Source organism: Solanum pennellii, chromosome 11 (assembly GCF_001406875.1).
Source record: "Solanum pennellii chromosome 11, SPENNV200".
Taxonomy (NCBI): domain Eukaryota; kingdom Viridiplantae; phylum Streptophyta; class Magnoliopsida; order Solanales; family Solanaceae; genus Solanum; species Solanum pennellii.
Window position 1 is genome coordinate 5,730,081 of NC_028647.1, and position 16,765 is coordinate 5,746,845.

Here is a 16,765-nt window from a genome sequence, read left to right on the forward strand (position 1 = left end):
AGTGATGAGGGGTAGGGGGTTGGGGTGGGGGGGTGGGGGGTAAGTAAGAGAAGAAAGGAAAGTATACTTCTATTATTTGAAAGAAAGGAGGCAAATTGAAGAGTGGAATATGGAAAAAGCCAATGGAGGAGACAAAGGTGTAGTATAAAGTGTGTGCGGGTTCATCAAGACAGACATTAAATCAGAATCTTGGTGTTTGGGTTTTCTTTACATTTTCTTGTTTTTGACTATTTTGCCCTTCGTGTGTTTGGGTACTTATCACTCTACCCTACTCTCGGGACTAATTTGATAGAGTGTATTAGCAAAAATAACACATGTATTAACTTTTTAAAGTAGTAATATCTTATTTTGTAATACTGATTGAAAGTTAGATTCACACGTCTGCTTATGAAGATTATGATTTTCTTACTTGTTTGATTTGAAATGGCACGATGTTTCGCGCATGGAGTTGGAGTCTGTTTTGGGGGCTTTCAAAAGCTCGTGCAAAGACAATTTATAGAGAAAAGTTTCCCATCTCTCTTAGGTCTTCTGTCTCTTGAAAAATTTGTATTCTTATGTTTGAGATCGCATCTGTCTGGTTCACCCTAAGTAGCTAACCGAAAAGGAACTAACTGAAATAACTAATAAAGAAGAGGCTCTAATTATTTAAAGGCAAATGAAAAGAAGCTCGTTGCGCCCCTTGATAAAGGAAGGCTCCTACAAAGAGTCGATCAAGCCTTGTACAAACGAAGATTGATGCCCGTCTCATTCGGTAAAACATCTTGGACCTTCTTGGCGACGCTGTGCTTGGATGCAGTAGATATTTTTTTTCATGCAATGTAATTTAATTTTATTTATTCATGATGAGGGAAACCTGCAATTGTTAGCGTTTGGTTGCATATAGGGTAAAATTCTTTCTCATATGTTATAATTCGCAAATCACGTAGCAAATCACGTAGGAAATGTAACCTGCACTAGACAAGTCTGGTGCAAAGAGCTATGTACTTAATGCTTACGTTTGTTATATACCATTTTGTATTTGTGTGTGTAATGCTAATACCATAGGTTTTTAGGTGTTAGCAATACAAGAGATTTTAATATATGTATTTATCTCATTGCTCCTCAAAATCTCTTTGACATCATTTCCGAAACAATTGTGAATGGTTTTTTTTTAAGTAAATATTTTTGACGCAATGCAAGTATTTTATTACACAAAATCGAATAATGCATTAATAATTTATAATTAATTCAAACAATACTAATACACCCTATCAAATGACTCCTTACTATGTTTAAGCATGTTTTTATTTAAAAATTATTTAAATTGGCTTTTGGATTTTAATTTAAAAATTAATATCTAATTTACAACTTAAACTAATGTTTGTATTTAAAAATTATTTAAATTGGCTTTTGGATTTTAATTTTAAAATTAATATCTAATTTACAACTTAAACTAAATGTTTATAAGCACTTTTTAAATATTTACTCAAACACTTTTAAAATGCTTTAAAATTACTTTTAGCTTAAAAGTACTTAAAATAAATCAATTCACACAAACCTTTAAAATGATCTTTGATTGATAAATTTATTTTACTTAAATACTATAAAATTATTTAAAAGCACTCAAAATATCATGATATATATTATTATTTTCAATAACATATGTTTCCATGCAATATAGATCACAAAATAACTTAAATTGAAAGATAGTAAAAATATATTTTGCTATATTCTATCCATCTTTAATATACATTTTAGAAAAGCAAAATTTAAATTGTTTTTTTAAAATATCATGCTAAATAAAAATTAAATAAACAAACTGAAATTAAAAAAAAAAAATAGGTTAAACCAAAAGAGTGCAAGAGAAAAGCAAAGATGAAAATGTGTAAGGCTAAATTGGACCTAAAAGATGCATGTTTTCGACGGATGCAAAGGTAATTAAGCTTAATGAACTGATTTTATTTATTATTTACTCAGTCTAATAATAATTGTTTATTATATTATTTTATATTGTTTAACTATATTTATTTACTTTACAAAATCAATAGATAATTTCAAACTTAATTTTTAATTTATTTTTATTTATTAATTATGGTTATTTTTCTAAATATTATATTTATTACATTAAAGAGTAATATAATAAAATTATTCGTCTATCAAAACTAATAGTGAACATGTCTATTATTGTCTATTAAAGAGGTAAGTTTATGAAGTGATTTTATTTAATATTCTTAAAATATTGACTATCGAAAATATCCATTGTGAAAAGTAGACATATGTCTATTCTTAATCGTTATATAAAATGAAAAGTGATTAATTAATATGAAATGAAGCGTGTAAAAAAAAAGCCGAAAATCCATGAATCGATGCTCATATTATGACCGTTAGTGGGAAATGTCAGACAAATTCAACTTTCTAGATGGCCAGATTTTACAGATTTATTTTTGTTTTTTTCTTTATATATGAAAGAAAAGAAAAAATTAAGGTTATTTATGATATTGAACACAGTTATTATTAAATGCTGATTAAGGTTATTGAAAAAAAAATTATTTTCTCTTTGGATTAAAGAGAAAAAAAAACATATCACAATGTACTTGAAGATTTTTTCCTAATAAACCAGGATCAACGACCTAATGATTTATAGAGTTAGTATATTTTTCCTTTAGTCTTCGATTCACACTTCAAAGTGATTTTGAATATACAATTTCACATTATAAAAAATTTTAAAATTTAAAATAAGAATTATATTCCTCTTAATTTATCTTTGTGTTACGCTTGTATAGTTTTTTTCATGTTTGTTATTATTGATTTTATTTTATGAGCATTTGTAAAGTTATATTATTGTGTTTCCGCAGTAAATTTATAAAAGTCATATATTTGTTTTATACGTATTTTCTTATTGGCTAAATCGAAAGCCGAACCGTTATGGATCAAAACCGAAAATCGATAAAAATATCTTATGGATTTGATAATTGATTTAATATATTTAAAAACTGAATCGATAAACCGAACCGACCGATGCACACCCCTAGTGAAAGTGATACATCTTCAAAAGTTCATAGCTTAAACAAAATTGTGGATATCATTGAAAAAGACAATGTCGATGATAAAGTTGAAAATAATACAATACTTTTGAAATCAATTACGCAAGGAAACACTTATCGCATTTAGAAATCTTCACAATTTTATCGTGCAATTTGAAAAGACAACGCCAAATTTCTGATACAATAAGAAAAAGTTAGAGATAAGCTTCAATCAGATTTAAATTTTAACAAAAAGCAGAACATAATAGAATTTTATATTTTACTAAATTGTCTTAGATATATCTGTACTTTTAAAAATTATTTCTAATATTAATGGGACCATATATTTATAATATAGATCTAAAAATATATTATCTAATCGAATAGGTGATTTCTTTTTACTAGCTCAAGTTGAAATCGAAAAATATTATCTTAAAGAAATTATCAAATTAATAATGTATTAATTTAATGAGATATTACTGTATTTTGAATAGTCATCTTATTCATGAATAAATATATTCTCTTATATTTAAAACTTAAAATTAAAATTTGTTTTAATTAAAATAAAAGAGTACCTAGAATACTTTTATAAATAAAGCCTTCAAACTTTCTTATTTCTTCCTATATATAACAATGCACGTTATATCTATCACAAACTATTTGACAATAAGCTCCTTCCTTAAAGTAAAAGGAAAAATGATTTAAAATGTCCTTAAATTAAGGAATAAAAATGTTTTTTTGTTTATTATTTGTTTTGATGTTTTAATATTTTGGTTTAAAAATGTTTTTACAGTTAATACTTTGGTCTAAAAATATTTCTATAATTACAAAATGGGTCAAAAATATCTTTTTCCGAATAAATATATTATTTTTTTCTTTTTAAACATATTTCTTTCTAATTAAAATATTATTAAAGAACACTTTTCTGATTTTTCGAATTAAAATGTAGGAAATTATTTTCTTCTTAGTCTCATTTTATCAATTAAAATAGAATAACTTTGTGTTCCCTTATAATATATGTTATAGGAAAAATGCACAAGTACCCCCTAAACTATGACCGAAATCTCAGGGACACGCCTTAACTAAACAAAGGTCCTATCATCCCCCTGGAGTTTTTTTCTTTTTTGGTAAGTTTTTACTCCTTTTTGACTTACGTGACATCTAAATATCTCCCACGCGTCTCAATTGCGTGAAGTCACGGAGTGTGCCATGTAAGACAAAAGATGCACAAAATTACAAAAAAAAAAAGTTCAGGGGAGTAATAGGACCTTAGTTTAGTTAAGGTGTATCTATAAATTTCGATCATAGCCTAGGGGGGTATTTGTGATTATATATATATGATATATATATATATATATAATACATTACTAATTCATATTTATATAGCGATAAAAAAATAATGATAACAAAATAAGAAATATTTTTCATATTTTATTTTTAAAAAAATTGAAGCAAGGTAAACATTTGCTAATTAAAAAAAAATATTAGAAAAAAATGTGTTAAAAAGAAGATAATAATAGATTTATTTGGAAAACGAGTATTTTTTACCCATTAAATAATAATAAAAGTATTTTTTGATCAAAGTATTGACGGTAAGGATATTTTTGAACCAAACTACAAATGGGGGATATTTTTGTTCCTTTTACATAGTTTAAGGACATTTTAAATTAAAGTATTGACGGTAATAATATTTCGAGTCAAATTATAAAAATATGACTTTTTTATTCGTTTTATATAATTTAATGGCATTCTGATCCTTTTATATATAGAAATATAATTATATTGTTAGTACTTAGTAAACTGAGAAATTAATTGGTATAAAATAATGATGCTATTTGACAATGAGATTAATAACAAGGTTATAAATTGAGCTAAGAATGTAATAATGAAACTCTATTAGCTAATTTGCAAAGGACTAAGTAAGAGGGTATGTATGAATTTAGGAGGAATTAAATGTAATATATTTATGTTTGTTGTTTTCGGAGAGATTTGTGATGGAATCTAATTCGGGTTATATTTATTTGAAATGTGTGATCTATTGATATTATTCTTATTTTTATTTTTTATTCGATGTTCAAAGTCTGTATTAAAGTTTCTATTAAATTCAGTTTGCTCATTGCAGAGTTCATTCAAAGATGACACTTACCATAAGATTTTCACAATCCAAGCCTCGAACACGAAACTGATAATTAAGAGTGAAGTAATCCACCACAACTTGTGTTGGTATCGATGTCACTCTTCCTACACCTTTTGTTAGTGTAGTTTGTTTCCGATTGTTTGAAGTGTGGAAATTAACAGTTACTCATCATTAGCTTTCATTTATTTTATTCTCAAATGAAAGTTTTGTCGATCTCTACATTGTTTATTTTTTTTTTCCACGTGAAAAACTCTAAACTAGAATTTTAAAAAGTAATAACTACTTATTAACATTTTCAACGAAGTTGTTTTACTATGTTATTTTGATTTATCATGAAAGTTTTAGTTAATTATTTTTATTTATGGAAAAGATGGTAAAAATTCGGCTCAAATCCTTGGATATAGTTTTCAGAAATTCTCTACTTGATTTGCTTATTTACGAATTGTTATATGTCTACTAAAATAATGTCAATTATTATCAAAAGTGAAAAGACCTAAATATCCTTCTAAATAATCTAAATATTTATAATTTATATTAAATTTAATAAAAATACAACAATTCGTATTAGTTAGTAATGTTTGGAATTATTTTTTGCCATTAATTTGGATATGAAATTAGCTGGAATCTATAAGCTACGAATGGTTGTATTAATTATAAATAGATTATTTTTTATACATTATTTGATTTAATATATTAAAAATAAGATTTATTATGTAAAAATATTTGTTTAAGATATTTTTTATAATTATAGTGAAAAAGATAAAAAACGATTTTGAAGGCAATTCATAAGTTTTTAATCATACTAATGCATGTATTAAATTTTCTTGCATTACTAATACCTAAAAATTTTGATATTAACAGTACACATCTTGATACGGAAATACATATTATAAAAAAGTGTATCAGGTAAACTATTTATGACTAATACATAAAGATAATGCATGTATTATTTTTGTTAATACACTTTTAGTAAACGGAAAAATGTTTAGAATATCTTTAAACTATTAAAAATGGTACAAACCTATCCTTCATCCACCTATTGACTCCCAAATATCTCTAACATACACCTATTGATTCCCAAAATACCCTTAACATCATTTATTTCTTCTGAATAACTTTCATTCATTACCTTTCACTAGAGTAAGAATTATTATATAAACTTCCTAATAATTTATTTACCTAATAATGAGCTTATCAAATTGTTCGAAATGTAAGAAAATAGTTAGTTAAAATTTTAAAATTAAAAAGAGTAAAATTAATTGTAGTGAAAGAGAGAAATTGAAGTTGCGGTAAAAATTGTAACATTGAAAGTGAGAAGTTCAATGAAAGTGACAATGAGTTTTCTAAGAAGAAAAAAATAAATAGGAAAAAAAGTTAAAATAAATAAAAAAATATATTTTGTTATAAAATAATTATATTAGTTATTTTAGGTTACTCACTCTCATAGTGCACATTCTCTCTATGTTAGGTGTACAAAAAATCATATAATAATATGAGTTCAAGATTATTCAATGAGATAATACTATGCCCACATACTTAGCTAGCGGTTGATCATAGATTTTCAAACATTCTTTTGAAATATTATTTGGTTGAAAATTTGAGTGAAATTGGATCATGTGTTTGACTGTAGTATACGCGAAATATATTTCATTTAAAAAAAAATTATTTTGTACCCATAAGTTTTAAAAACTACCAAAACTAATCATAAATTTGTATTACAAATCAATTGGATCTTTGATGCAACAATTAACAAGAAGTGTCCATGACACTAGAGCAAAGAGGTAATTTGGAGTGAGTGTAACAAACATCATTCCATATATCATGAAGTAGACAAAACACATGACTTTATTACCTCGACCCGGTTATTCATCATTTTCATCAACAACCATATTATCACTTTCATATTTACTGAATATTTCATTACTACTTTGATATTCACGTAAAAAATTATGTAATACAACGCAAATGATTACTCTATAGAGTGTTTTATAAAAGATAAAATTTTGGTGTAAAATTTGAATTTACAAAAGATTCAAAATAATGAGATTTTGCCAAATATTTAAAAAAACTAGTATTTGGATATTTGTGGTATTTATCAAAATATTTATTAAATAATAATAAATTATATGAACAAACACTATTTATCAAATTTTTTCTCAAATATTATTTAAAAAATCTATGACCAAACGAACCCATAAAGTTTAAAAATTCATGTTATGTTTTTCTCTTAAAAAATTAACTCAATCTTGTGCAATTTGTCTCTTGTGATTGATTGAATATGTATATATATAATACTCATTCCGTTTTAAAAAGAATGACATTCGTTCTTTTTTAGTATTTTTTAAAAAATAATCTATTTCTTTTTTTATAACATTTTAATTTCAGCTATCCACTTGACATATTTAAGATCATAACATCCAAGAACAATTTTATACATTCAATCTAAATTTAATTAAGAATCACAAGATTCAAAAGTTTCTTTAGATTCATATACTCCGTGCCAAATCAAATCAAGTTAGTCTTTATGAAACGTAGAAAAAATATATATATATATATATATATATATATGATGAAACATAGGAAGACGTGTCATGTCCTTATATCTTCCATTTCCTAAGAAAACAGAGTGACCCTACACATTCTTCTTTTCTCCTTCACTCTTTTATTTTCTTTTCTGGTTCTTCATAGATGACTCATTTGATTCTAACCCATCTCAAATTTAGCCCAATTTGGCCCTACAGGCGTGCCTATAGTTAGAGAAAAATGGAGGAAACTGTATTGTGCCAATGGACTGTTATTAGATCCATTTTTGCTATTCTTCAATGGTGGGGTTTCAATGTTGCTGTTATTATCATGAACAAATGGATCTTTCAGGTATCTTCTTTTTTTTTTTTTTAACAACATTATGATTTTAATTTGCGATCTCAAATTGTGCTTCATTACATGTTTTGTATCTTATTTTTGTATTGTCAGTTTGTTACCTTTTCTTTTATGTCATCACAACAAATAAAATGTTGCCCCATTAAAGAAGAAATTTGTTAAGAGATTTGATTTTGCCACCTGAGTTCTTCTGCGTTATGGCCAGAGGCGGAACCAAGATTATGAGTTTTGGGGTTTCAAATCAATTTCACATGATAATATGCATATTGTTATTTAATTTTCTAATAGGGAATATGCACAAGTATCCCGTAGGCTATGACCGAAATTTCAGAGATAGACCTTAACTAAACTAAGGTCCTATTACCCCGAACTTATTTTTTTTAAAAAAAATTGTGCACCCTTTGTCCTACGTGGCACACTCCGTGACTCCATGCAATCGAGCCGCGTGAAAGATATTTGGATGCCACATAAACCAAAAAGGTGCACAAAATTACCAAAAAAATAAGTTCAGGGGTAATAGGAGCTTAGTTTAGTTAATGTATGTCTCTGGAATTTCGGTCATAGTCTAGGGGCTACTTGGGTATTTTTCCTTTCCAATACTATAGGGTCTACAAATAAGCTAGTGGGTTCGTCCGAACCCATGAACCCCCACCTAGTTGCGCCTCTGAGAAGGGCCAATGCTTCATTGGCGGCTCTTGGCTCTTAGAGGGTCCCACACGTACCCGTTCACGTTTCTGAAGAGTCCGAGCAACATAGCTTGAACCTTCACTCTCTTCAGGCTTCCTCTATGATTTAAATCACGACGCCTCTAAAATGATAACAGACCTTAATTTGTACACCAGTGTCACTGTTCTTCCACCATTACCTTTCTACAAATTCCGACCCCAGTTTTAGGAGATGTGTAATGCTTTCGTGCAGTATTGTTGCTTATGATTGTGTACTCTACTCATCTTTGCAGAAATTGGAGTTTAAATTTCCTTTGACAGTATCTTGCGTGCACTTCATATGCTCAGCTATTGGTGCATACCTGGTAATTAAAGTGCTGAAACTTAAACCACTCATCGTGGTCGAACCCACAGATCAGTGGAGAAGAATTTTTCCGATGTCATTTGTGTTTTGTATCAACATAGTCTTGGGGAATGTAAGTTTGCGATATATTCCTGTCTCTTTTATGCAGACCATAAAGTCATTTACTCCTGCAACAACAGGTAAAGCTTGAGCCACAAAGCCCTTCTGAGGCCTCTACTTAATCAGTGCTTAACTTATTTTTTTGCGTATGTTTGAACAGTGATTTTGCAGTGGCTAGTTTGGAGGAAGAGCTTTGAATGGAGGATCTGGACTTCCTTGATTCCCATTGTTGGAGGAATTCTTCTTACTTCTATTACTGAGCTCAGTTTCAACACTTTTGGATTTTGCGCTGCTTTGTTTGGTTGCCTTGCTACTTCGACAAAAACTATTCTAGCAGAGTCGTTGTTGCATGGTTACAAATTTGACAGGTTAGTACCTACCTCTTCCTCCCCCTCCTTGTAGTCGTCTCAATCAAAAGGTATTGCTTGAGATGTAACAAAAACTAATATAGATAACAAATCAGGTGACCAAACGTCAATGGAGTACAGGCTTTCAGTGCTCCTGCTAGTATATGTGTCGTAACTAATGTTGGTTTATTATTGTTCTCCAGTATAAACACAGTATACTACATGGCTCCCTATGCAACTATGATACTGGCTCTGCCGTCTTTACTCTTTGAAGGAGCTGGGGTTGTAGAATGGTTATACACTTTCCCCTCAGTCGTTCTATCCATGCTTCTTATTTTTCTCTCCGGAGTGCTAGCTTTCTGCCTTAACTTCTCTATCTTCTATGTTATCCACTCCACGACTGCTGTCACTTTCAATGTTGCTGGAAACCTTAAGGTGAGTTCCTCTCTTTTCCCCCCCACCGACATGCACTTTCACTCTTCAGGTTTCAGAGCGAGCAGTCGTTTTTCATGTTGAAATCATACCAAATACAAGATCCTGCTACTTACTTTGCCTTTGGTCCGGACCATTTTTAACAGGTTGCCGTGGCTGTTACATTTTCATGGATGATATTCCAAAATCCAATCTCAGCTATGAATGCCCTGGGATGTGGAGTAACGCTTGTTGGGTGTACATTTTATGGTTATGTGAGGCACATTCTATCACAACATGCTCAAGAGTCTCCTCGTACGCCAGAGAACAAGATGGAATCTGTTCCTCTACTACATGAGAAAGAACAAGACCAAAGATGACCCCTTTAAAATCACAGATGAAGAGGTTTCATCAATTTTGCAGAAGATAGATTATTCGACCCCTCACTTCTCCATTTATCAGTGCTTTATTTACTCAAATTTTTGTTCTAGTTCCTGCATAGAAGGATGTCATTTGATAGGTATTTACAACAGGTTAACATAACCTCATTTCATTGAAAAGATTTGCTATATACAAGTTTAGTTATATTTGATGGTATTTTTAAAGTATAATAGTTACACTTGTATGTTGTAAATATAGTAGCTATGTCTACTTAGGTAATTTTTACTTGTTTACCTTTAGGTAACAAATTTGATCACAACAATTATCAAACCTCAGTGCCAAATAAGTTGAGGTAAGCTGCATGATCACTAAATAAGCTCTAAAAGATATCAGATCTTCACAGCGACTAAGAAACGCTGGTTATATTGTTAACTTGCTGAGAACACCGATGCCTAAACTGAAGTGGAATCAATCAAACATCCAAATGCATGAACTCATAAATATTTGGTTGATAGATAGTGAAACTCAGCTCATGGCATAGTCCCAGGAACAAAAGTAGATAAGTGGTGCAGAGTCACCACAAATTAAACTTGGATCTCGACCTCCTAACGGACTACATGAGAGAGGAGAAGGGAAAAAACAATTGTAAATCACTAAGTTCCAAGAGAAAACTCAGAATTACACCACTTTCCCCAGCTTCCCATTCTACTAACTGAAGCATGATATTTCACAGATCTTAGTGGCCGCTTGTTATTTTGCCAGAAAACAACTTGCTTCGTCATGAACAAGCTACAACAATGGCTTTCAGATAACAAATACTCCTGCAGGTGATTTTCCATCTCCGTTATGAGCATCTCCACCTGCATGTTTTTGATGATAAGCAATGTAAGTAGCAACTTCCCTCCATAAACTTATACAATGTGTGTGCACGCGCGCATGCAGATGAGTGTTTGTGGATTATATTGCCTTCAGTGATTATGAAACACAAGATACTCATTGAATAATAAGTTATTTCCACAATGAAAAATTCAGTTATTCAAGGATCCTATAAGTATTTCACATTTACAATAAAATTTTCGAAAATTGACACACCACTTTTTTCCCATAACCGAGAAATCCGAGGGCCAATAGACCTACACATGACAAGCTGCGATCTTACCACTAGACCAGAGCACAAGGGGCAATTGATCCACTGCTTCTTATTCTAAATAAAAAAAGATCCTGTCTAATTCACTAATTCACGAGAAGACACTGAATTTTCTCTTCCCTATTCTTGGTCTGAAAATAACAGAGACCGCAATTGAGAACTCGATTTTGGTTCATTACCAAGTTCATATTAAGAACTCGTCTATACATATATCAGCAACAAAAGGCTTTTAACAATTAGCAACAATATGAAGTTAATTCCGGGCAGTTACAAAAGATTGTGTCAGATGAAGTCCTGTTCAAAGTTGTATGGTTTTCAATGTCAATACTCAATCACAAAATGCCAGTTGTTGTTATTTGACATCCACCAGAGGAAAAGGAGCTCAAGAAGAAAAAGAAACGACTTGAGGTAGATCTGTGGCAAAAACAAGGTCAAGGGTCTGTTCAGTGTTCACCACCTTCCTGAAAGGGCCACTAGCATCTCATGCCCTTGAGGTCAAACTTTTATTCTGCTTCTTAAAAAACAGCGTTAAGCCTTTCAAGTGCCATCACTAGCATCGTCGTCTCAGTCCACCAATTCTACCTCGAAGGCAGAAGTCATCTTTGAGTTGACTTTTCTGGTGTGTTATTCTCCCATTTTCCCTTTTCTTTTTCTACCCAAAATATCCTATGTGAAGAATAACATGAAACTTCTGCTATTGACAGAAAACTTCATGTATTACTTCCTGTAAATACAAGTTGAGGAATTCAGCCCAAGTTTATACTTGGTCTCTAACATGATAATTGTGATGGTCAGAAGCTAAAACCCTCCAGGAATCAATATCGGGGAGATGTTCACAACTTTTTCTTCTCTCTCGGAGAAGTTCTATGCAAATTATACCTAACTTTTGCCTCTGTTGTATTAGCGAGATCATTAGCTCTTCTTACCCAGGGAAGGTATACCCCAAGAAAAACATATTATCCAGGATTTCTCAATCAACCAGTCATTGTTGGACAAAGAGAAAAAGAGAACTTCCACATCCTCTTAATCATTTCGACTGAGGCCACTAATGGGGGTCTTTCTGCTAGGATTGCCTTGTAAGAGAAACTTGCATCAATCAAATATTTACTCAGAGATTATCTTGGCTTGCTCAAAGCCACTGATTTGTGGCACAAATCGAACTATTCTTTTACTGCACAATTCAACGTACAATGCCATAGTCCTTCATTTATCATATAAAAATGTTAGCACATGATCTCCTAAAATACATAAAAGAGAAAGATAGAACTAAATATAGTTTTGAAATCTCAAACTCTTAAAGAGGGGATATTTAGAAGTGGCTACAGCCTACAAGAATTTTGTTATCACCAAACTCACAAGATTTCAATCTAAAAAGAACTACACCGAGTTCGAGAAAACAAAAAGAACAGAAGGTTCTTTTCTTATAACCAAGAAATTCCAAGGGTCAACGGTGCATGGTTTGGAACTAGGTGGACAATGTGCTTGTCCCTCTACCCTTCCCCACAGTTTGAAACTCGCAGGATCTCATAAAGTGATAGGCTGGTTTTACATTGATAAATCTTACACCTTTAGCTAAGAATTTATGTACAAAATATTTGAGTATAGCAAGCTTAAGGAGGAACTCTTTCCAGAGAAAACAATTAATACCAGGCAATGGTCTACACACCACATTCAGGAAAGATATTGGTTAAACAACACAATACTCAAGGATGAATTCCACAACATTTTTCAAATTCTAGTGAGCCAAACTCCATATCTCTCAGAATAAAGAAGGCAAAACCAGCAACTTCTTTCCAAAAGGAATCTCCAGGCTGGAAGGATACAGATTGAATTTGCAGGCAGCAAATAAGTTAAGATGGGGCAGTGCAAATGATGGCAGGTACTCGGGTAAAGCGGGTTATGCAAACTCATGCTACAAATAATTTGATTAACTACTGGCCGTGGAAGTCTAAGCTGCCCAAAAAATTAAATGTTTCTGCTGGACACTATAAAGCATGCCTCACCCAAGACAATCTCGAGAAAAGTAGCACCAAATAGTCAACGGATGCTACATGTGTCAACAGGAGATAGAAACCAACAGTCACTTATTCCTCCACTGCAAAATTGTTGGTCACATATGGTGCTTGTTCTACTCTATTTTGGTCTCAGCTGCGCAATCCCACAGATCAGTTAAGAGGCCAATGAAGGTTGGAGTAGTTGGAAAGTTGATAAGGCCATCAAGGAAATCTGGAAATGAGAACTGCAAGTATGTGGACAAAGAGGAACAGAAAGATGTTTTGATGGTTCGTCAACTCTAAATTATTCCATCAAGGCCCAATGGCTGATGCTTCTATTTATGTGGAAAACTACTTCTCTGGTAGATTACCCTGAAACCTTTTTGAACTTTGTTAGCTCCCTGGCACTAGCATAGTTCTTTATGTAATGCAGCTACAAAGGTTTTCTGTAAGTTTTTGCATCTTCTTGATGCCAGTAATGAAATCGATTATTACTTCATCAAAAAATTTCATGTGGTACTTTATTACATTTTGCAAATAAGCTATAAGTTTATAAACCATTGCAGCAATAATAAAATATTGGGAAGATCTTCACAACTTTTTCTTTTTTCCCAAAAGTCTACCATTCACTAGGACTGAGAATCTGGTCCTTGATAGGGAGAACTTAATCCACATCCTGTCTACAACGTTATGAAATCCAAGAACTCCCAATTCACATGATCATATGAGCTCTCAAAGTCTAATATGCTCAACATTTCCAACTTCCCCTACCTCCTTCTGGAGTCAACCACTCCATTAAGCGCATGTGTTAACATGTTAGGATGTTCCTACTAGACATCTTTTGAGGAACTTTATCCTAAGGATGGTACAATTCTCATCTATCACAATTTTTCATTAATGACACTTACATTTTCTGTTAGGAGAGCTTTCCTTTAAAAGACTGGCTTTGTAGACTATTGAGCATTTTCTAGCAGGGCATTTGGACTCTTCGCAATGAATCTCCATATTTATCAGCAATGTCTACCTTTCTGGTGTTAATGTTAAATGAGGAATCTAGGCCCATCATGAATCTTGTTTTTCTCTTTTTCTTTATAATGGTGGTGTTTGGACCAATTATTCTACAGCTTTACTACCACAGGGTACATGATGCATCCCACCAGCACAAATATCGAATAAATCTGCCAACAAGTTGATTTTTGTCATTGCTGGAACTTGAACCCTGCTCCCAAGGTTTCCACCCACTTCATATATTACTAGGCTATAATCTTGTGTGCTCTGAAAATTCTTCTTGTTTTTTCTTGTTGAGTCAGAATTCTCAAATATCTTGTGTCTGTTGAAATATCGAAAAGGCAAGAGACTGCCCTGTTTTGACTTATCGTCCACCTATTGCTAATGTTCCATGATTGTCCGTAGCTAGAAACATAATTTGGTGTACAATGACATGATTTCCCTATTGATGAAGAAAGGCTTAATCAGCGGAGTGGATGATCACCAAAAACTGTCTAAAAGAATTGTAATATGTGAAGGAGAATAGAAAGGAGGGAGAGGAAAAGATTATCAAGGTTTTGCCATTTTGGAAGATTCTCAATGGTCGATTCTAGAGTGAAGCAAAAATTAAACAGTATAAAATAATATAAAGATAACCATTATAAGTTAAGTGGGTTTTTATTATTTCAAAAATGGTAACATTAAGCAGAGGTAATACTACAAAATTTCGAACTTTGATTATATTTTCTGATACATCATATATACGACTTCTAATAGCAGAATCCCTTTATTTGGTAATTTAACCAATTTTTGCAGAAACATTACTTGAATTTATCATTTCATTAATTACACGAATGGTGTGTTTACTATTTTATCATAAAGCTTGAAGAATTTTGCTTCCCAACATCTTGATTCTTGAAGAAATGATAGTCCAGAGAGATTTACTTCAATAAATGCAAAGGAACACCAAAAGTGGCATATGATGAACGATGATAAGGAAGGACATGGATAATGCTGCAAGAGCAGGCGAAAGATCCAATTAATGGAATGAACAACATTCACCCACCAACAGTCTAATATAGTTATAAAGAAATGATACACTTAATTTTAATTTTTTGTTGAATCAATTTCATTAGAAAAGGGTAAAAGCTTTGCCCATATACGAGAAGTATACCAAAAGTAGAAAACCTTTCAAGAGGAAATGATTTTCTACAAATAACACCCACTCATCTATACATGTAGAAATGATACACTTATAAATGCATCTGGTTTTTACTTCTATGAAATTCCATTCCACCATCATACATCTTTGACTGTTTGTAGCAAAAGACTATATCAATAGGGGCTACGACACTAGGTGAGCGCTTGCTTCACCAGCTCTTGCACCCATACAATTTCAAGTAATCACATTTCTATAAAGCAAACTAGGGTTCATCAAGAACTTATCCTTGGTAAGTGTTGCTATATTTATAATCCTTTTAGTAACTAGCTCAAGTCTAGACCTTGCTATATCTTGGATAAACCTCTAAGTTCCACCTGTCCACGTTAAAATTTCGTTGAATATAACAACAGCCACAAAACCAAATGAATACTTGTATCAGACCTGATCTAATACAGAAATCTTAACTCTTTGAAGCAGCAAAACCGGGACACGTACAATGGAAACCCCATCAAGTTCTTATTTCCAGTAACCAACCTAATCTCAATCCCTCAAATTTGTAATCATAATTTATCTAACAAGTTGACCCAGCAAACTTATGGGAAGTAAAACCCTAACATCAGACTAAACCCAAACCGCCTTAAATTTCTTTCAGCCCCTATTCCTCTAATTAGTGACCATTTTTCATAGAGCAAAGTACAGATTAAATCATTGATACCCAAATCCAAACAAGCCAAACCCACAAAATCATTTGCAGTAAAGCTAATTTCTGCAATTCCCAGAGAACCCAAATGCTATAATTCCGAAAGAAACAGGAAAAAAGTCATACCAGAAGTCGATGTGGTGGTTTGAACATCTCCATAAATGGCTTTAATCTTAGAGAGTGGAATAAGTGGATTGGGTAACTCAGCTTCAGCAAAAAGCTGCTGCTTCCAATCCCACATAGCCTTCTTCATAGCTTTATTAGATTTGAGCAAAGAGTCCTTTTCTGCTTCAAGAACTTCCATATTCTTCTGTTGCTGCACTGATCTCATACATAGCAATCCAAATGCACTCATTAACACTACATTCAACACTTTGTTGCTGTTCAGCGCTTTGCTTACTGCGTCTCCGACTTTGCTTGCCAACTCCATCCCTAAACAACAAACAACTCTCAACACGCTCTTCTTTCTTTTAGCCTGGTCTTCATTAC

At 31.8% G+C, this 16,765-nt stretch overlaps 2 protein-coding genes across 2 annotated transcripts; one reads left to right on the top strand and one right to left on the bottom strand.

The window, feature by feature from the left end:
• Positions 1-7,743: 7,743 nt before the first annotated feature.
• On the top strand, positions 7,744-10,539 carry LOC107002988 (GDP-mannose transporter GONST5). The gene is made up of 5 exons (XM_015201209.2): positions 7,744-8,013; positions 8,978-9,227; positions 9,308-9,515; positions 9,698-9,929; positions 10,073-10,539. The coding sequence occupies exons 1-5, from the start codon at positions 7,903-7,905 to the stop codon at positions 10,283-10,285; spliced, it is 1,014 nt and encodes a 337-aa protein (XP_015056695.1). The 5' UTR covers positions 7,744-7,902; the 3' UTR covers positions 10,286-10,539.
• A 215-nt stretch (positions 10,540-10,754) lies between these two features.
• On the bottom strand, positions 10,755-16,765 carry LOC107002989. Its single transcript, XM_015201210.2, is given in 3 exon segments — positions 10,755-11,196; positions 11,199-11,252; positions 16,403-16,765. Coding segments are annotated over 3 exon segments (615 nt in total). The 5' UTR covers positions 16,707-16,765; the 3' UTR covers positions 10,755-10,939.